This window comes from Schistocerca gregaria, chromosome X (assembly GCF_023897955.1).
Source record: "Schistocerca gregaria isolate iqSchGreg1 chromosome X, iqSchGreg1.2, whole genome shotgun sequence".
Lineage (NCBI taxonomy): Eukaryota > Metazoa > Arthropoda > Insecta > Orthoptera > Acrididae > Schistocerca > Schistocerca gregaria.
Genome location: NC_064931.1, coordinates 704,142,604 through 704,165,453, shown reverse-complemented (window position 1 = coordinate 704,165,453; position 22,850 = coordinate 704,142,604). Strand labels below are relative to the sequence as shown.

Sequence of the window (22,850 nt, the reverse complement as noted above, 5' to 3'; positions counted from 1 at the left end):
CTTCCGTGGAAGAAGTTAATACGAATGCAATAGAGCAATCATTAAAAAAAAATCTTGGCAAGAGTTAATAACCTACCCTACAAAATATGATAAAGATAAGTCTTACAATATTCGTGTGCAAATGCACATCCGGGGATTTGAGAAGTGCCATTCAACAGTTCGGGACAATTGCTAAGCACGAAGGTCTACTCCCATTACTATCAATACATTACTTCATCTTAAAAAGTACAATTACATACATTACTTAACACAAAAACTACACTACTAGAGAAAATTGTATTAAACATTTGAATGCAATAGAACAATTATTAAAAAACAAAACTTGTCAAGAGTTAATAACCTACTCTACAAAATATGATAAAGATAAATCTAACAATACTCGTGTCCAAATGCACATCCGGGGATTTGAGAAGTGCCATTCAACAGTTCGGGACAATTGTTAAGCATGAAGGTCTGCTCTCATTACTACCAGTACATTACTTCACCTTAAAAAGTAAAATTACATTCATTACTAAAGCTACTTGGCGACTTTACACACTAACAGTATTTGGTAACTAATACATTAATAAGCTAATATAACTGAAAATAACACACCTTGTGTATGCACCCCTGAACTCTTCTAGCCATGTGTAACTTTCTAACAGTTCTAAGAAAATTATAAGAATTCTGAAACCTTTGTGTTTCCTATAAACTCATTTAACTTGGAATAAAAGTAATACATAAACTAAAAATACAACAAACGCCTTGCACCTATGGCACAATCAAATTTGAATGAAAAAAGTGGATATATCGATGAACTTACCAATTCCGCTTACTATGAAATTTTAACTAATTAATTAATGGGTTGGCCGGCCGCGGCGGTCTCGCGGTTCTAGGCGCGCAGTCCGGAACCGTGCGACTGCTACGGTCGCAGGTTCGAATCCTGCCTCGGGCATGGATGTGTGTGATGTCCTTAGGTTAGTTAGGTTTAAGTAGTTCTACGTTCTAGGGGACTAATGACCACAGCAGTTGAGTCCCATAGTGCTCAGAGCCATTTGAACCATTTTTTGAATTAATGGGTTGAATCAAGTTACGTATAAGGACTACATTTCAATTATTTAATTGAATTGTGTAGGTCTACTGCCAGCATATGAGTCACAAATTCCAATTTCATTAATGTTTCACTTGTGCCCATTCAATTAACAAAGTTTCAGAGTAGATCCCTATGATACAATATCTGGACTCACTGTTCACTACAAAACGCTGTGTACTTTCCAAAGAATAAACGTGTTCCAAGGTATTGAAAGCATGATAAGCCACATTAATCGTGATTACCGATATTTCGAAAAATATACATATTTTATTTACCTATCAAGGAAAGCTGTGGAGACAGCAACATCAATACACATATGAAGCTGCGCATTGAAAGTGGCAGTATGACAATTATTTTTGTAACATGTATCCTAGATACTGAAGATGTTTTCAAGTTTATGTGGGAATGTGATTCAGAAAGACTTGTTTCGCACGCCGTCACTGAGTGCAACCTTGAGACCGAAGACTGAGGTCAAATGCGCCATGTCACGGATTGCTCGGCTCCTCCCGCCGGAGGATCGAGTCCTCCCTCGGGCATGGGTGTGTGAGTTGTTCTTTTATAAGCTAGTGTAAGTTAGTTTAAGTAGTGTGTAAGTGTAGGGACCGTTGACCTCAGTAGTTTGGTCCCTTAGAAATTCACATACATTGAGGTCAAATGGTACAATAGTGAAAAATGAGGGACTGGGGTTGATTTCGAGGCTAATGACAGAAAGGGAAGGAATTGGAAGAATGCAACTGCCTGTTTAATTGGCAGCGTTGTTTCAGCAAACCAAAAGTATTGCGCATTTATGTTTAGCTCGCATGAATCGCCTAGAACTGTTATCAGGAATCTTACGATATGTAGGAGTGCTTGGTGCTTGTTCAGACAGTTTGTTATTTACTAGGGCAGGGAATAAGTTTTACTTCAACGGATAGCTAAAATACGGAATACACGGAGCGAGACCTTCGGGAACTTGGGGGCGAGCCGCAGCACTGGAACACATAATTAGTGAGTTGTACCTTTAATTTTTATTCGTGCAGCTATTCCATGCTGGATTGAAGACCTTAAATATCGACTGGTTTGCACACTGAAGACTTAGAAGCAAGCAGCGAACTACACTGGCTAGTATAAGTAGTGCATATCCCGTAAACTGCTGGTTCTTATACACTGAAGGGTCAACTTAACTGGTAAGGGCATGCGTATTCAAATACGCACATATGTAAACAGGCAGAATACGGCGCTGCGGTGAGCAACGACTGTATAAAAGAACAAGTGTTGGGCGCAGTTGTTACATCGGTTACTGCCGCTAAAATGGGAGGCAAGATTTAACTGGCAGAATTGAAGCTGTGAGGACGGATCGTGAGATGTGCTTGGCTAGCTCAGATGGTAGGGCACTTGCCGTGAAAGGCAAAGGTCCCGAGCTCGAGTCTCGGTCCGGCACACGGTTTTAATCTGCCAAAAGTTTCATATCAGCCCACACTCCGCTGCAGAGTGAAAATCGCATTTTGGGAAGATTTAAGTCACTTTGAACTTGGTGTTACACTCGGCGCACGAGCGATGGGCCACAGCAACTCCGTGGTAGCGATTAAGTGGGGATTTTCCGCCGGTAAGACCAGTTCACAAGTGTACCGCGTCTAGATACGGCTCTGACAGGTGACACTCACTTAAGCATACTGTCTGATCACCTTTATCCATTCATGTCTATTGCCCATGTGTGTACTCTTGATGACTGCACGAAACAAGGCCCGTCAACACCGACATTGGACTGTTGATGACTGGAAACATGTTGCCTGGTCGGACGAGTCTCTTTTCAAATTGTATCGATCGGATGGACGTATACGGGTATGGAGACAACTTCATGAATCCATCGACCCTGCACGTCAGCAGGTGACTGTTGAAGCAGCTGGAGGCTCTGTAACGGTGTGGTGCGTGTGCAGTTGGAGTGATATGCGACCCCTGACACGTCTAGATACGTCTCTGACAAGTGGACTCTGTAATGGTGTGGAACGTGCGCCGCTGGAGTCATATGCGATCCCTGATACATCTAGATGCGACTCTGACAGGTGACACGTGCGTAAGCATCTTGTCAGACCACCTGCATCCATTCATGTCAATTGTGCGTCCCGACTGACGTGGGCAATTCCACCAGGACAATGTGACACCCCACACGTCCATAATTGCGACAGAGTGGCTCCAGGACCACTCTTCTGAGTTTAAACACTTCCGATAGCCACCAAACTCCCCAGACATGAACATTATTGAGCAAAATTGGGATGTCTTGCAACGTGCTGTTCAGAAGAGATCTCCATCACTTCGTACTCTTACGGATATGTGGACTGCCCTGCAGGTTTCATGGTGTCAGTTCCCTCCAGCACTACTTCAGACTTTAGTCGCGTCCATGCCACGTCGTGTTGCGCCACTACTGCTTTTTCGCGGCGGCCCTACACGATATTAGGCAGATGTACCAGTTTCTTTGGCTCTTCAGCGTAATTACATCATCATGAAAGCAGCGCACAATAAACATCAGACTGTCATGATGTCTCCTACATGCTTGCATATGCAAATGACATGCATTTCAACGTAACAGCACAAGATAGGTTATACATTGTTTTTACAGAGTGGTCAGAAACTGTCTAAAAAGCTTACAAGGGTGTTACAGGATACGTTGTGGTGGGGTCGTTGCGAGAGCAAATTCAAGCAGCCTGCCAGATAACTTAGTATCAGTTGTCCTCATAGCGTAGATGATAGCACAGAAGTCTACTCAGTCTTAGGCTCGGTCTCCACACTTACTACCGTCTCATTTCCAATTTCTATATCGCTCTCTTAGACGGTTGCGCAACGGTCTGATTGGCAACTTCAATGATGATTAAGTCGGAAACGGCGCGGAGTATCGAATTTTTTTCTTAACAGTTGTTTGGCTCTGAGCACTATGGGACTTAACAGCTGAGGTCATCAGTCCCCTAGAACTTAGAACTACTTAAACCTAACTAACCTAAGGACATCACACACATCCATGCCCCAGGCAGGATTCGAACCTGTGACCGTAGCGGTCGCGTGGTTCCAGACTGAAGCGCCTAGAACCGCTCGGCCACGCCGGCGGGCCTTAACAGTTGTTTCTCAGCACAACCTACCCTTCTATACACTTACAAAATTTTCATGCTATTTGTGACCATCCTGTATAACGAAAGATCTGTATGACAGTTGTTCGTGAGAAAATGGTGTTACGCCTCGTGTAAGAAGGAGAAACTCTACCAACACGTCTGCCAATCGACAGCGGCTTCATCGAGGCCTACCGAGACTGCTTCTATCGTTCCGCGATATTACTGCTACAGTTGATCGGATTGCGACGACGGTTATACAAATATGGAATCGATGGGTTGAGCAAGATCTTACTCAAACGCCATCCGAGATCTCATTGGATCCACAAGACTAGCACCCAAGAGGACAGACGTATTGTTTTCGTGCATGATTGTACATCATTGTGGTGAATCTTGAGTCAGGAAATGTGTCTGTGTACAGCAAGACAAGTATTGACACGGACAGGTCGATGACTTCTGGAGCTCAATTGAATGTCAGGGCGGCGACAATTGTTGCATCTTCCCTTAACGCGGCAGCAGAAACAGGCCGGCCGAAAGTGGTGTGCCCTACGATGACAGCGGATGACAGGAATGACACCACGTCGTGTTTCCGGCCGAATTGCAGTCCTGGGTACAGCATTACGAAGGATTTATTCGCGTGTGGACGTCCCGAGGAGAATGAACGTTTCCAGACTGCATTTGTCACGGTCAAACGGGCCTATCATCTGGCAGGGCGTGCCAATAAGAACACAATAAGATCTCTCCTGGTTCGTGTAGCCTGTAATTTGGACAGCAGCCGTTACTTTCTCAAGTCTAAAGGCCAGTTGCTGTGTCCTATGTTACAGGCCTCCGTGACATCGCGTTTCAGCAGAATAACGCAAGACCCAAGTTGTCCTTGCTACCTTGATGCACAGGATGATCGACTGTTGGCGTGGCCGGCATGTTCTCCAGATGTCTGTCCCACTGAAATATGTGCTCGTGGGACACAGAGAGACAGACATACAACCACTCGCCAGCCAGTATGACCGAAAAACCCTGTCATAGTGCTGAAGCACCGTGGTGTCATGTACTGTATCACTCATCCAAGCTATCATGGGCTCGATGCCCAGCCGCGTTAAAGTCATTGCTGCTGCCAGAAGTGGCTGCTGGCAGCTCTGAGCACTGAATTTAGTACCCTGTATTCCCCAAAACACATACAGATTTACTCGTTTAATCTTTCTACTCTACCGTATACGCAGGATAAGTAAAATTTCGTTATTTAATTTATTTCCTGGCGATGCAGCTTAATGGCCAGCGGTGTATATGCCTAATTCCTAAAGTACCGCTTGAAAAGGACACAGGTCAAAAGTCGTCTGTACATCACTTATCATCCGTCAGAATTTGTGGTTGACGTAGTGAAGCACCATGTATAATAACAAAACACTACGAGGGAGTCTCAACAGGACCTTCTCAGAGAGATGTTTTGTGTGCATACAAAGACTGAACTTGAGTTACAGGACTTCGAAGAGAAAATGAAGCGACAGAAGAAAGTGAGATTAGGGTTTGACGTCCCATCGATGACGACGTCATTAGAGACGGAGCTGAAGTTCGTGTGTGGAAGGGAAATCGGTTATGTCGTTATAAGACGTACCATTCGCGCAATTGCCTCAAACCACTTAGGGGAATCACGTAAAACCTAAATCTCAATATGAAGATGGTATCTGTGCGGTAGGACATGTCCGAAAAAGCAGATACCATCTTCATATAGTTAAGGCTAACCGGACAATTACCATCTTCTTCTGTGCTGGATGCACACGCATTGGCCGAACTCTTACGGGACTCGGTAAGATTGTAATGAGTGTAATGGACAGAGGCACTACGAATGTAGTGTGTGGACATTAAGTTGGGAATATGGGTCTCACGGGGAGCTTGCAAGGAATAAATCCCTGCAGTCACACTATCCTCTGTGCCCTCGGTGGCTCAGATGGATAGAGCGTCTGCCATGTAAGCAGGAGATCTCGGGTTCGAGTCCCGGTCGGGGCACACATTTTCAACTGTCACCGTTGATGTATATCAATACCTGTCGACAGCTTAGTGTCTTGATTTAATTATCACTAAATCTCAATAGTTGGACTGGTATTTGAACCTCTGACCGCCCGAATAGGAGTTCAGTGTCGGATCACTGCACCACCTCGCTCAGTAAATTGAGTCGTAATCGGAGGATTGTATTTGCAAAAGAAGATTAACGAAGTGCGTAACAAGGTGACGGAATTAACTAGCACCATCAGGAACTTGCCTTCAACCACGTACTCTGTATAAACGACAACAAACTGACAAATACTGTTCTGATACACGGTGGAAGTATAGCACAGATAACTGAAGTTGAATTTAGTGGCGGGATAAAAAGCGCTGGATAGAAGCATCTTCAAATGGAAAACGAAGAACGGCGAGGTAACAGAAAAAAGACAACAACCGTGAGTAGAGGAAAGAAGAAATGCCAACACCGAGACAATAAAAGTCGTCTGGCCAAGAATACGAAATCACTTTGAAACAGAAGTGAACGTGGTCCAAAAGGACTCAACGAAACAACGCGCACAAAGAGCAACATTCATCGTGTTTACTGTTGATGTGAAAACACACTTCATTAGATTTGACATAATTGCCTTCACTGTTGACATATCACGGCTTGCTACTAACAGCTGTACATTTTCATCGTAGGAATTTTCCGCCTAAGATGATAACGGCTGATTATAGTTTCTTCTACTTTATCAACGTCATAGAGACTAAAGTTCTGACAATGGAATCGTTTCATTCTTCTAATGATCGTCTTTAACATTTCCACTAATTAACCGAAACCGCGCTTGTGCTGTGATGCTCGACTCTGAGGTAACCGGTTCAAATTCCGCTCGTGGAAGCAATTTACCTTTTTTTTTTAGGTCATCAGTCTACTGACTGGTTTGATGCGGCCCGCCACGAATTCCACCCCTGTGCTAACCTCTTCATCTCAGAGTAGCACTTGCAACCTACGTCCTGAATTATTTGCTTGACGTATTCCAATCTCTGTCTTCCTCTACAGTTTTTGCCCTCTACAGCTCCCTCTAGTACCATGGAAGTCATTCCCTCATGTCTTAGCAGATGTCCTATCATCCTGTCCCTTCTCCTTATCAGTGTTTTTCACATATTCCTTTCCTCTCCGATTCTGCGTAGAACCTCCTCACTCCTTACCTTATCAGTCCACCTAATGTTCAACATTCGTCTATAGCACCACATCTCAAATGCTTCGATTCTCTTCTGTTCCGGTTTTCCCACAGTCCATGTTTCACTACATGTTTCATGCTGTACTCCAGACGTACATCCTCAGAAATTTCTTTCTCAAATTAAGTCCGGTATTTGATATTAGTAGACTTCTCTTGGCCAGAAATGCCTTTCTTGCCATAGCGAGTCTGCTTTTGATGTCCTCCTTGCTCCGTCCGTCATTGGTTATTTTACTGCCTAGGTAGCAGAATTCCTTAACTTCATTGACTTCGTGACCATCAGTCCTGTTGTTAAGTTTCTCGCTGTTCTCATTTCTACTACTTCTCATTACCTTCGTCTTTCTCCGCTTTACTCTCAAACCATACTGTGTACTCATTAGACTGTTCATTCCGTTCAGCAGATCATTTAATTCTTCTTCACTTTTACTCAGGATAGCAATGTCATCAGCGAATCGTATCATTGATATCCTTTCACCTTGTATTTTAATTCCACTCCTGAACCTTTCTTTTATTTCCATCATTGCTTCCTCGATGTACAGATTGAAGAGTAGGGGCGAAAGGCTACAGCCTTGTCTTACACCCTTCTTAATACGAGCACTTCGTTCTTGATCGTCCACTCTTATTATTCCCTCTTGGTTGTTGTACATATTGTATATGACCCGTCTCTCCCTATAGCTTACCCCTACTTTTTTCAGAATCTCGAACAGCTTGCACCATTTTATATTGTCGAACGCTTTTTCCAGATCGACAAATCCTATGAACGTGTCTTGATTTTCTTCAGCCTTGCTTCCATTATTAGCCGTAACGTCAGAATTGCCTCTCTCGTGCCTTTACATTTCCTAAAGCCAAACTGATCGTCACCTAGCGCATTCTCAATTTTCTTTTCCATTCTTCTGTATATTATTCTTGTAAGCAGCTTCGATGCATGAGCTGTTAAGCTGATTGTGCGATAATTCTCGCACTTGTCAGCTCTTGCCGTCTTCGGAATTGTGTGGATGATACTTTTCCGAAAGTCAGATAGTATGTCGCCAGACTCATATATTCTACACACCAACGTGAATAGTCGTTTTGTTGCCACTTCCCCTAATGATTTTAGAAATTCTAATTGAATGTTATCTATCCCTTCTGCCTTATTTGACCGTAAATCCTCCAAAGCTCTTTTAAATTCCGATTCTAATACTGGATCCCCTATCTCTTCTAAATCGACTCCTGTTTCTTCTTCTATCACATCAGACAAATCTTCACCCTCATAGAGGCTTTCAATGTATTCTTTCCACCTATCTGCTCTCTCCTCTGCATTTAACAGTGGAATTCCCGTTGCACTCTTAATGTTACCACCGTTGCTTTTAGTGTCACCAAAGGTTGTTTTGACTTTCCTGTATGCTGAGTGTGTCCTTCTGACAATCATATCTTTTTCGATGTCTTCACATTTTTCCTGCAGCCATTTCCTCTTAGCTTCCCTGCACTTCCTATTTATTTCATTCCTCAGCGACTTGTATTTCTGTATTCCCGATTTTCCCGGAACATGTTTGTACTTCCTCCTTTCATCAATCAACTGAAGTATTTCTTCTGTTACCCATGGTTTCTTCGCAGCTACCTTCTGTGTACCTATGTTTTCCTTCCCAACTTCTGTGATGGCCCTTTTTAGAGATGTCCATTCCTCTTCAACTGTGCTGCCTACTGCGCTATTCCTTATTGCTGTATCTATAGCGTTACAGAACTTCAAACGTATCTCGTCATTCCTTAGAACTTCCGTATCCCACTTCTTTGCGTATTGATTCTTCCTGACTAATGTCTTGAACTTCAGCCTACTCTTCATCACTACTATATTGTGATCTGAGTCTATATCTGCTCCTGGGTACGCCTTACAATCCAGTATCTGATTTCGGAATCTCTGTCTGACCATGATGTAATCTAATTGAAATCTTTCCGTATCTCCCGGCCTTTTCCAAGTATACCTCCTCCTCTTGTGATTCTTGAACAGGGTATTCGCTATTACTAGCTGAAACTTGTTACAGAACTCAATTAGTCTTTCTCCTCTTTCATTCCTTGTCCCAAGCCCATATTCTCCTGTAACCTTTTCTTCTACCCCTTCCCCTACAACTGCATTCCAGTCACCCATGACTATTAGATTTTCGTCCCCCTTTACATACTGCATTACCCTTTCAATATCCTCATACACTTTCTCTATCTGTTCATCTTCAGCTTGCGACGTCGGCATGTATATCTGAACTATCGTTGTCGGTGTTGGTCTGCTGTCGATTCTGATTAGAACAACCCGGTCACTGAGCTGTTCACAGTAACACACCCTCTGCCCTACCTTCCTATTCATAACGAATCCTACACCTGTAATATCATTTTCTGCTGCTGTTGATATTACCCGATACTCATCTGACCAGAAATCGTTGTCTTCCTTCCACTTCACTTCACTGACCCCTACTATATCTAGATTGAGCCTTTGCATTTCCCTTTTCAGATTTTCTAGTTTCCCTACCACGTTCAAGCTTCTGACATTCCACGCCCCGATTCGTAGAACATTATCCTTTCGTTGATTATTCAATCTTTTTTTCATGGTAACCTCCCCCTTGGCAGTCAGCTCCCGGAGATCCGAATGGAGGACTATTCCGGACTCTTTTGCCAATGGAGAGATCATCATGACACTTCTTCAACTACAGGCCACATGTCCTGTGGATACACGTTACGTGTCTTTAATGCAGTGGTTTCCATTGCCTTCTGCATCCTCATGTCGTTGATCATTGCTGATTCTTCCGCCTTTAGGGGCAATTTCCCACCCCTAGGACAAGAGAGTGCCCTGAAACTCTATCCGCTCCTCCGCCCTCTTTGACAAGGCCGTTGGCAGAATAAGGCTGACTTCTTATGCCGGAAGTCTTCGGCCACCAATGCTGATTATTTATCAAAATTTAGGCAGTGGCGGGGATCGAACACGTTTTGATTATGAATCAAAGACGCTACCCCTAGACCACAGGCACACCTCAATTTACCTTATAGCATACAATTGCTCCGTAATCAGACTTTTCTTTAATGTTCTGTCTCAAATTCAGTACCTCTCGGAAGTGTCTTACTGGATGAGGACATGTGACGCCGTGAACAGCGATCCACTGCTGTTAAACGAGATGCCACAGTGGTTGGTACATCGGACTCGCATTCACTATACCGGCGGCTCAGACTTTCATCTGGTCATTCAGATTACGTTTTCCACGGTATCCCTAAATCGCTTAAGGCGAATCCGGCATGGTTCCTTTGAAAAGGACACGGCCACTTCCCTTCCCTTAACGTAATACTGTGCTCAGCCTCTAATGACTTTGTCGTCGACGAATGTTAAACTGTAACCTTCCTTCTTTGATTCGTCTGTCGGAAATGGAAATGATTGTGTGGCGTCAGTGGCCAGGAGTTCCCAGACGGGAAGTTCGGCCGCCAAGTGCTAGTCTTATTGAGCGCGACGCCACATTGGGACTACACGTCGACAATGGGGATGGAATGATGATGAGGACACCATAACACCCAGTCCCTGAGGGGAGAAAATGTCCACTCCAGCGGGAATCGAACCCTGGCTTCCGTGCGTGGCATTCCAACGCGCTGACCGTTCAGCTAACGGGATGGACCGTCTGTCGGAAGGGACGTTAGACGCTACGACAACCTTGGTGCTGTTCGAGTGGATAGGCTATTAGCTGGGACCTGGTTTCACTCTCTCCCTCCTCTATCGTCGTTTTCAACAACACAAATAATACACTTAAACCCAAGGCGCACAGATCAGAGTTAGTGACACTCATCATGTACACTTGTAACACTCACAGTGGTGACAAAAATATAGAAATACCAAAACACAACACGTTACCGTGCCTAATACGGTGAGGAAACGCACTGACATTCAAATCAACTTCCAGCCGTGTCGCCGGCCGCTGTGACCGAGCTGTTCCAGGCGCTTCAGTTCGGAACCGCGCTGCTACTACTGTCGCAGGTTCAAATCCTGCCTCGGGCATGGATGTGTGTGATGTCCTTAGGTTAGTTAGGTTTAAGTTGTTCTAATTCTAGGGGACTCATGACCTCAAACGTTAAGTCCCATAGTGCTTAGAGCCATTTGAACCATTCCTGTTGTTTCGGAATGGATAAATACAGGTCCTGCATGGTTTTCATGGGAATATTTTACCATTCTCCCTGAAAAATAGATGCAACTTTAGGTAACGACGGTGGAGGTTGGTTGGTTGGTTTATTAGTTTGTTGGTTGGTTGGTTTGGGTGAGGGGACCAAACAGCGAAGTCATCAGTTCCATCACATTAGGGAGAGATGGGGAAGGAAGTCGGCCGTGCACTGTAACCATCCCCGAATTTGCCTGAAGCGATTTAGGGAAGTCATTAAAATCTAAATCAGGATGGCCGGACGCAGGTTTGAAACGCCGTCGTCCCGAATGAGAGTCCAGGGTGCTAACTACTGTGCCAACTCACTCGGTGATGGTGGGGGTGAATAGCGACCACGCACCTCTCTGTCCAACGTAAACCACAATGGCTCAATAATATTGAGATCTGTCGACTGCAGTGACCAGGGGAGATGTGAAAATTCATGCTCGTGCTCACACAACCGGGCCCGGACGATACGAGCCGTGTGAACCGGGGCGCTGTCGTCTTCGAACATAGCATAACCGTTGGGGAACAAACATTGTTCCAATGGATGGACCTCATCATCTTTGGCAGGCGTGCGGCCTTGCAGCGTAACAGTTGGCCCATGGAATACCAGAATTTGGCTGTCCATTTCATTACCGAACCCACGCCATGTTTCACTCTTGGGATGTAAACTCTGTCACAAGTTGGAAACGGTGTGAAACAAGATTCGTCTGAACCAAGGACTTCCTTCCATTGCTACGTAGTCCTCGCCTTATGGTTTCGACACCACGTTTTCCTACTGTGGGCATTTGCATCACGGATAAGTGGTTTTGGAAATCGAGCTCGCCCTGCAATTCCAATCTTATGGAACTTCGTTGGCGTTGTTTTGGTGCTGACAGGGTTCGTGAGTACGATATTTAGTTCTGCAGTGAATTATGCAGCTGTAGTCCTCTTATCTTTCGTCACAATCCTCTTCAATGAATGTCTGTCCTGATCACACAACACACACTTTCGTCCGAGTTCTGACTTAGTGGATGATGTTTCCCCGCTTCCCCTGTATATATCTTCGAGGTGGTGTCTCTTGATACACCAGACAGTTCGGTTACCTTGGTTACGGAAGCATCCAGCATTCGAGCACTAAAAGTCTGCTCACGTTCGAATTCAGTTAGCTCCGACACAATGCACTCACATCTCTAACGAACACTGTTGTGACCGCGACTGACACTATGTATTGAGGACGTTGCACAGGTGTCGTTCGTCGACAATTAAACAGCGCCAACTGCAAGATTGGCTAGCATCTGTATTTATGTTCAATCACGCATTTCTTGCGGTGTTTTCATATTTTTGCCAAACCCCTGCACATTTTAGTGGAGGAAAAGTTTCCAATCAGGCTGCTGACTGCATCTTCTGTGCCTTCCAGCCCATTCCCCTATACGACTGTACTTTCCTAATTTTCAACCATCTCCGTTATCTCCCGCTTCGGTGTTAAATGCTTTTGCAGGTCTTTAGTTGATCATTCGTGCGCTGTCTCCTCCCACTTACCCTCCCTACCCCTTCCACCCAGACTTTGCCCCTTCCTTTCTTCACCACCGTTATTCCTAATCCTCCGCCCTACTACGCCCGCCCCCATATCCCACGCACGATGACCAGATTATCGAATACGTTCATATTTATAAATGACTATTACCACTTGTACACAAAGCAGAATAAATCAAAATATTTTTCTAGCTGAAGAGGCTACCTTCAGGATTCATCAATGGATCTTACTTTCCAGATGGTCTAAAAAACTACATTTGAAGAGCACTTGCCCGTCTGCCTTCGTCATTATCTATTCTTCTTGCTCACAGGTACGCGTACACTGGAAAACCGGTAGTTGTGACTGATGCGATGGAGAACTGGACTGCTCCAGAGGTGTTCGACTTCGAGTTCTTCAAGAGCATTTATGACGAGAGAAACGTACGAGGCTGCCAGTTCTTCCCGTACGAAACGGAATTCAAGCGCTTGGAGGAAGTGTTCGACATGAGCGAAGACAGAGCAAATATGAGGGACGGCACCAAACCTTGGTATGTTGGCTGGTAAGTACTCTCCATGTCTTACCAAGATTACACGACTATCGAAATAGTGCATAACTGTGGTGTCCTACTATTCAGTTATACCAAATATTTGGGGCAAAATATGTAAAACTCTAATTCCTCTGTCTCAAACCCTACTCTATGGGGAGAGAGGGAGAGTTTTAGCTTTAGCGAATCAAAATTTACGAAGTAAATGAGTACTTTTTATTTATCCGTAACCATTTTCCACCCAAAAATAAGAACAAGGAAGTTCTTGAATTACAGCGCCAACTACCAAGAATCAAAACAAATGTTTAAGACAGAATGTACGTAGTTTTTTATGTAGAATCTGATCCTGCAATAAAAATGGGGATTTCCATTTGAAATTTTAAAGTTGACTCTCGCCCCATCCCCAGGGGGTTGGGGTGGCGGGCTAATTTTAGGTACCAGCAGAGGTCCCCCTCGAAAATAATCAGCTTTGGATTCTACACATTTTTCCGTGTGAAGCTCATTTTTCGAGTTATTCTGGTTTGTCAACTTAAAATTTACACCATGTACAACGAATGCCTGAGTGGAGCAGGTAAATGCAGTCTCATGTGACAGAAACTTGGACGCCGTGATATTCACATAGTCTACGCATTTATTTATTTTATGTTGACTTACATGTAGGTATTTTCTTGACAAATTGGCTCTTCCCTTACCGTTGGCATATTGCTAAAAATTGTGTAATTAGATCGAAACGTATTTTCGGGTAGGATATGGCTATAAACTTTTGTTTCCAAACCACTCAAATTTCGATCTTTAAATTTGTTTTAAGATACTCGAAAACAAACCTATAATTCAAGACTTAGGCTGTACTGCAATTAAGGTCTGAGAAGCACAGTCTAATGAAAAACGTACTTTATCATAAGCGTGGATTTGTGTGTTCTAGCTGTAACACGTTGGGAGGAGAGATTATTTTTCCATAGCAATAATACGTTTAAAGGTAACCAATTCCTATAAAATCAGATTAATTGTAAGAATTTAATGACTGGTTACTGTATTTCAGGAGTAACTGCGATGATCGTATCGCTCGTATCCTGAGGGAGCACTACACGCGCCCCTACTTCCTGCCCCCAACTGCGGAGAACAAGAACACTGACTGGATATTTATCGGGAGCCCCGGTTACGGGGCCCACATGCATGTAAGTTAATTCACACATAAATGTATTTCTGTGTAAGGAACATATTCTAACACGCACGCCCACAAAAATTATCTAACAAATGAGTGCTCTGAATTATTTTGTAACGATCACTTACATTTGTAGTTAATACTGTAACGCCAGACAGTTTCACGACTACACGCATATTTGTTTAGATCCGACAGTCTGACAGTCATACTTTCTTTTCAGTAACATTTAAAGAGCTAATTTCTAATTTGTGAAATCGTGTATCAAGGTAGTTCATTTTCTGATGAAGTCGAATTACGAATTAACTGCTGCTGGTCTGAAAAACTGTACAATATGAATGTTTTGAGTGGTTTTGCAGATCAGTGAGGCAAAGGCCGAGTTGGTTTCTTATCACCACAGAACACGCTCACAGTTAATTACAGACAACTTAAAGAATGACATTCAGATAGAAGAAGTACGAAACATGCTTTCCATTAAGGTAACATATTGGCATGAGGACGGACATGCGACCACATAAAAAAGTAATAGATCCACGATGATTCATCATGCAGAAAATATTGTTTTCGGTGTCGTGGTAACTGCTGCAAAAAGTAAACGACATCATAGTTTAGCACCAATCCCGGTCATCTTCTCTGGCTGCAACGTCGTTTCTCTATTATCGTTCAGAGATGTTTAGGAGGGCAATGACAAAATATTTAAAAAATCGTTGAGTAAAAACGATAGCAATGCCACTTCCTTAATGAGGTCATTACACTGGAATGACAGTAGTGATGTGATATGCACTTATACGGATGGCGGTACTACGGAGTACACAAGGTACAAATCGACAGTGCATTGTCGGAGCTGTCATTTGTACTCAGGTGCCTCATGTGAAAAGCTTTCCGACGTGTTCTGGCCACACGATTGGAATTAACAGATTTTGAACGCGCAGTGGTAGTTGGGGGTAGACGTATGGGACGAAATCGTTAATGAATTCAATAATACGAGATTTACAGTGTCGAGAATGTGCCGAGAATACCAAATTTCCGGCATTACCTCTCACTACAGACAACGATGTGGCTGACAGACTTCTCTTAACGACCGAGAGCAGCGGCGTTTGCATAGAGTTGTCAGTGCTAACAGACAAGCAACATTGCGTGAAGCAACCGCGCAAATCGATGTGGGACGTACGACAAACTTATCCTTTAGGACAGTGTGGCGAAATTTGGTGTTAATAGGCTACGGCAGCAGAAGACCGACGCGGGTACCTTTCCTAACAGCACGACATCGCCGGCACAGCCTCTCCTAGGCTCGTGACCATATCATTTGGACCCTAGACAATCGGAAAACCGTTGCGTGGCCAGATGAGACCCAATTTCAGTTGGTAACAGCCGATGGTAGTGTTGAGTGTGGTGCAGACCCCATGAAGCATGGACCCAAGTTGTCAACATTGCACTGTGCAAGCAGGTGGTGGCTCCATAATGGCGGGGGCTGTCTTTACATGGAATGGACTGGATCCTCTGGTCCAACTGAACCAATCATTGACTTGAAATGGTTATCTCTAGCCATTGCCGGACTTCATACTTCCGAACAACGATGGAATTTTTGTGGACGAAATGTTTAATGTTCAAATGGTTAAAATGGCACTGAGCACTATGAGACTTACCATCTGAGGTCATCAGTCCCCTAGAACTTAGAACTACTTAAACCTGACTAACCTGAGGACATCACACACATCTATGCCCGAGACAGGATTCGAACCTGCGGCCGTAGTAGTCGAAATGTTTGATGTAAAAGCGACCTGTTACCAATAAAAAACTGTGCAATAACTTACTTCGTAAATACCTACAATATAGGTCAGCCGCTTTAAAATAAATCCATCTAATGACGGAGATACAGTACTCTGTAACAGCAAAGATAACATCGCTGTTTAAAGTTGGGTAATCGAAGGGAGTTTAAAACTTAGACAGAAGTGTTTTCTCAGTGCAATATATAAACTCGTATACACCAGCATAATAAATATAAGGTGAAAGCCCATAGCGGAAGTGCTTTATGAGAGGGACAGAGTTAGACGTTTTTATATCTATTATATGATATATTGCGGCAATTAGTGAAGATCGGTGGCAGGAGGAACAAGACCTTTGGTCAGGTGAATACAGGATTATAAATACAGAATCAAATAGGGGTAATGCAGGAGTAGGTTTAATAATGAATAAAAAAATAGGAGTACAGGTAGGCTACTACAAACAGCATAGTGGACGCATTATTGTGGCCAAGATAGACAAGAAGCCCACGTCTACTACAGTACTACAAGTTTATATGCCAACTAGCTCTGCAAATGATGAAGAAATTGATGAAATGTATGTTGAGATAAAAGAAATTATTCAGGTAGTGAAGAGAGACGAAAATTCAATATCATGGGTGACTGGAATTCGACAGTAGGAAAAGGAAGTTAAGGAAACATAGTAGGTGAATATGAATTGGGGATAAGAAATGAAAGAGGAAGCCGTCTGGTAGAATTTTGCACAGAGCATAACTTAATCATAGTTAACACTTGGTTCAAGAATCATAAAAGAAGGTTGTATACATGGAAAAAGTCTGGAGATACTGGAAGGTCACAGATAAACTATATCATGGTAAGACAGAGATTCAGGAACCAGGTTTTAAATTGTAAGACATTTCCAGGAGCAGATGTGGACTCTGATCACAATCTATTGGTTATGAACTGTAGATTAAAACTGAAGAAACTGCAAAAAGGTGGAAATCTAAGGAGATGGGACCTGGATAAACAGACTAAACCAGAGGTTGTACAGAGTTTCAGGGAGAGCATAAGGGAACAATTGTCACGAATGGGGGGAAGAAATATAGTAGAAGAAGAACGGGTAGCTCTGAGGGATGAAGTAGTGAAGGCAGCAGAGGATCAAGTAGGTAAAAAGGCGAGGGCTAATAGAAATCCTTGGGTAACAGAAGAAATATTGAATTTAATTGATGAAAGGAGAAAATATAAAAATGCAGTAAATGAAGCAGGCAAAGAGGAATACAGACGTCTCAAAAACGAGATCGACGGGAAGTGCAAAATGGCTAAGCAGGGATAGCTAGAGGACAAATGTAAGGTTGTAGAGGCTTATCTCACTAGGGGTCAGATAGATATTGCCTAAAGGAAAATTAAAGAGACCTTTGGAGAAAAGAGAAACACTTGTATGAATATCAAGAGATCAGATGGAAACCCAGTTCTAAGCAAAGAAGAGAAAGCAGAGAGGGGGAAGGAGTATATGGAGGTTCTATACAAGGGCGATGTACTTGAGGACAATATTATGGAAATGGAAGAGGATGTAGATGAAAATGAAATGGGAGATACGATACTGCGTGAAGAGTATGACAGAGCACTGAAGGACCTCAGTCGAAACAAGGCCCCGGGAGTAGACAACAATCCATTAGAACTACTGACGGCCTTGGGAGAGCCAGTCCTGACAAAACTCTACCATCCGGTGAGCAAGATGTAAGAGACAGGTGAAATACCCTCAGACTTCAAGAAAAATATAATAATTCCAATCGCAAAGAGAGCAGGTGTTGACAGATGTGAAAATTACCGAACTATCAGTTTAATAAGTCACAGCTGCAAAAAACGAACGAGAATTCTTTACAGACGAATGGAAAAACTGATAGCAGCTGACCTAGGGGAAGATCAGTTTGGATTCCGTAGAAATGTTGGATCACGTGAGGCAATACTGACCCTACGACGTATCTTAGAAGAAAGATTAAGGAAAGGCAAACCTAAGTTTCTAGCACTTTTAGAGTTAGAGAAAGCTTTCGACAATGTTGACTGCAATACTCTCTTTCAAATTATAAAGGTAGCAGGGGTAAATTACAGGGAGCGAAAGGCTATTTACAATTTGTACAGAAACCAGATGGCAGTTATAAGAGTCGAGGGGCATGAAAGGGAAGCAGTGGTTGGAAAGGGAGTGAGACAGGGTTGTAGCCTCTACTCGATGTTATTCAATCTGTATATTGAGCAAGCAGTAAAGGAAACAAAAGAAAAATTCGGATTAGGTATGAAAATCCATGGAGAAGAAATAAAGACTTTAAGGTTCGTTGATGACATTGTAATTCTGTCAGAGACAGCAAAGGATTTGGAAGAGCAGTTGGACGGAATGGACACTGCCTTGAAAGGAGGATATAAGATGAACACCAACAAAAGCGAAACGAGGATAATGGAATGTAGTCCAACTAAGTCGGGTGATGCTGAGGGAATTAGATTAGGAAATGAGACACGTAAAGCAGTAAAGGAGTTTTGCTATTTGGGGAGCAAAATAACTGATGATGGTCGAAGTAGAGAAGATATAAAATGTAGACTGGTAATGGGACGGAAAGCGTTTCTGAAGAAGAGAACTTTGTTAACATCGAGTATAGATTTAAGTGTCAGGAAGTCATTTCTGAAAGAATTTGTATGGAGTGTAGCCATGTATGGAAGTGAAACATGGTCGATAAATAGTTTGGACAAGAAAAGAATAGAAGCTTTCGAAATGTGGTGCTACAGAAGAATGCTGAAGATTAGATGGGTAGATCACATAACTAATGAGGAGGTATTGAATAGAATTGGGGAGGAGAGGAGTTTGTGGCACAACTTGACGAGAAGAAGGGGCCGGTTGGTAGGACATGTTCTGAGGCATCAAGGGATCACAAATTTGGCATTAGAGGGCAGCGAGGAGGGTAAAAATCGTAGCGGGAGACCAATAGATGAATACACTAAGCAGATTCAGAAGTATGTAGATTGCAGCAAGTACTGAGAGATGAAGAAGCTTGCACAGGATAGAGTAGCATGAAGAGCTGCATCAAACCAGTCATCAATTAAATTCAATATTTCTTCTGTTACCCAAGGATTTCTACTAGCCCTCGTGTTTTTACCTACTTGATCCTCTGCTGCCTTCACTACTTCATCCCTTAAAGATACCCGTTCTTTTTCTACTGTATTTCTTTCCCCCATTCCTATCAATTGCTCCCTTATGCTCTCCCTGAAACTCTGTACAACATCTGGTTCTTTTAGTTTATCCATGTCCCATCTCCTTAAATTCCCACTTTTTTGCAGTTTCTTCAGTTTTAATCTACAGGTCATAACCAACAGATTGTGGTCAGAGTCCACATCTGCCCCTGGAAATGTCTTACAATTTAAAACCTGGTTCCTGAATCTCTGTCTTACCATGATTAGTCTATGTGTGACCTTCCAGTATCTCCAGACTTTTTGCATGTATACAACCTTCTTTTATGATTCTTGAACCAAGTGTTAGCTATGATTAAGTTATGCTCTGTGCAAAATTCTACCAGGCGGCTTCCTCTTTCATTTCTTTGCCCCATTCCATATTCACCTGCTACGTTTCCTTCTCTCCCTTTTCCTACTACCGAATTCCAGTCACCCATGACTATTAAATTTTCGTCACCCTTCACTACCTGAATAATTTCTTTTATTTGATCATACATGTCTTCAATTTCTTCGTCATCTGCAGAGCTAGTTGGCATATAAACTTGTACTACTGTAGTAGGTGTGGACTTCGTATCTATCTTGGCCACAATAATGCGTTCACTATGCTGTTTGTAGTAGCTTACCCGCATTCCTATTTTCCTATTCATTATTAAACCTACTCCTGCATTATCCCTATTTGATTTTGTGTTTCTAACCCTGTAGTCACCCGACAAGAAGTCTTGTTCCTCCTGCCACCGAACTTCACTAATGCCCACTATATCTAACTTTAACCTATCCATTTCCCTTTTTAAATTTTCTAATCTACCTGCCCGATTAAGGGATCTGACATCCCACGCTCCGATCCGTACAACGCCAGTTTTCTTTCTGCTGATATCGACATCCTCTTGACTAGTCTTCGCCCGGAGATCCGAATGGGGGACTATTTTACCTCCGGAATATTTTACCCAAGAGGACGCGATGGGTAGAAATACGAAAACACCAAAACACCACACATTACCCTGTCTAGTACGGTGTATAAAAACTGTTGGCATTCGAAACAGCTTCCGGTCGTCTCTAAATAGATAAATACATGTCCTGTATGGTTTTAAAAATAATCTTATACCATTCTTCCTGCAACATAGTGGCAACTTTAGGTAACGGTGACAGAGGAGGAGTCGATCGCGATAAAAAAAACAAAAGTTTCAAAAAATGTGTATGTGAAACCTTATGGGAGTCAACTGCTAAGGTCATCATTCCCTAAGCTTATACACTACTTAGCCTAAATTATCCTAAGAACAAACACACATACCCATGTCCGAGGGAGGACTCGAACGTTCGCCGGGACGAGCCGCAAAAAATGATTCACATGGCTCTGAGCACTATGGGACTTAACATCTGAGGTCATCAGTCCCCTAGAACTTAGAACTACGTAAACGTAACTAACCTAAGGATTCGAACGTGCGACCGTAGCAGCAGCGCGGTTCCGTACTGAAGCGCCTGCAACCGCTCAGCCACCGCGGCCGGCAATCGCAATCCAAAGCAGACAAGAAAGGCTCAATAATATTGAGATATGGTGAGTGCGGTGGCCAGGAGAGGTACTACAGTACAGCCTCGTGTTCACAAAGCCAGTCCTGGACGATGCGCACTATGGGAACGGGGGCGTTGTCGGGTTACAACACAGTATCACCGTTGGGGAACCAACACTCTGAAGGGATGGACCTAAACAGCGATAATGGTCAGATAACCTTTGGCAGTAAGGGACCCTTGAGAATAGCAATGTAGTCTATGGAATACCACAGTACGATTGCCCAAATCATCACCGAACCCCCGCCATGTTTCACTTTTGGGCCATAACTCCGTCAGAAGTTGGCAACGGAGTGAAACAAGACTCATCTGACCAAAGGACATTCTTCCATTGCTCCATAGTCCAGGTTTTATTGCTTCTGCAGCACGTTTTGCTGTTGTGGGTATTTGCATCAATGATGAGTCGTTTTGGAATTACAGCTTTCCCTGAAACTCCATGCTGATGGAGATCCTTTCGTGCTGTTTTGGCGCTAACATGGTTCGCGAGTGCGACATTCAGTTCTGCAGTGGCTTTTGCACTTGTTGTTCTCTTTCTTTCATTCATTCTTTCTTCACAATTCTCTTCAGTGGTCGTCCTTAGCGATCAGTCAACACACAATTTCGTCTACGTTGTAACTTAGCGAATGATGGTTTTCCACTTTCCATGTATGCGATATAAATATTCGATACGGTACCTCTTGAAATGACCAATCACTTCGGCTACTTTGGTTATATAAGGGTCCACCATACAAGCGCCAACAATGTGCGTACGTTGTAATTCACTCAGTTCCGACATAATGGGCTCACAACACTGTTGTGACCACGACTGACACCTGCGATGTATTGAGGACATTGCATAGTTTCCGTTCGTGATCAAGTACAACATGCTTCGCCAACATCTGCATTTATCTTCAAGTGTGCGTTTCTCGCGCTGTTCCCATATTTGTGTCGAGCTCCTCCACCTGACTCCCCTCGATCACGAGGTCAACACCTAAGCGATAATCCATTTGACGCCATACGTTCTGCAGCATATCTGGAGTCACCGAAGCGAGCGCCTTGAAAATGCGGATTTTGAGTTCTGGTGTTGTTTTTGGTAAAGAAAGCACATGCACAAGGCTTTCATCGTAGGAGTACAAAAGTCGTGCCCGTCCCCTCATTCCCCCATAATATTCCAAGTAAGAGCAGAAACCCCCGTTTAGCACAAATATCCGAAGGCCTGTTGGACTAACCACCATCGGATGTGCAGTAGCAGTAACCACTGGTAGCTGATGACCTCAGGGTGCGCACACAGAAGGCTCAGGTTACCTGCATGCAGGCCAACGACTTAGACCAGCGCTATGAATGCACCTTTTCTGTCGTATAATAGCATACAAAAGGGAGGACAGACAGTAGGAATGAAGGACACACTCTTTGTCCTGTGGCCACTTCCGCCCTGTAGATGCCATTGTCCTCCATACTGTTGATATGAATTTTTCCTCTAGTGCGAAGCGTTCGTCCTAGTTTCTCAGTCCGTAGCACTTTTCTGGAACCTAGAAACCCGCGTTTATAGACGAATTCCAGTCTTTCCAATTTGGGTTCAAGATCAGGCGATGGTCTTGGTTAGCTGCTTGTAGCAATGACTTTTTCTATATTATTTTTTAATATAGAACCTG

General features: G+C 43.4%; 1 protein-coding gene and 1 non-coding gene across 3 annotated transcripts in view; both read left to right on the top strand.

Moving 5' to 3' along the window:
• The window catches only part of LOC126299292 (uncharacterized), a 547,118-nt gene that overhangs the window by 316,118 nt on the left and 208,150 nt on the right, over window positions 1–22,850 (top strand). The window contains exons 3-4 of one of the 2 annotated variants that reach the window (XM_049991085.1): window positions 13,327–13,554; window positions 14,579–14,714. In XM_049991085.1, the coding sequence (XP_049847042.1) occupies window positions 13,327–13,554; window positions 14,579–14,714 (364 nt within the window). The remainder of the gene's footprint in view (window positions 1–13,326; window positions 13,555–14,578; window positions 14,715–22,850) is intronic. The other variant, XM_049991086.1, reaches the window with a different exon arrangement.
• Window positions 6,076–6,150, top strand: Trnat-ugu (transfer RNA threonine (anticodon UGU)). Its single transcript has one exon. It is a non-coding gene; the product is annotated as a tRNA-Thr (tRNA).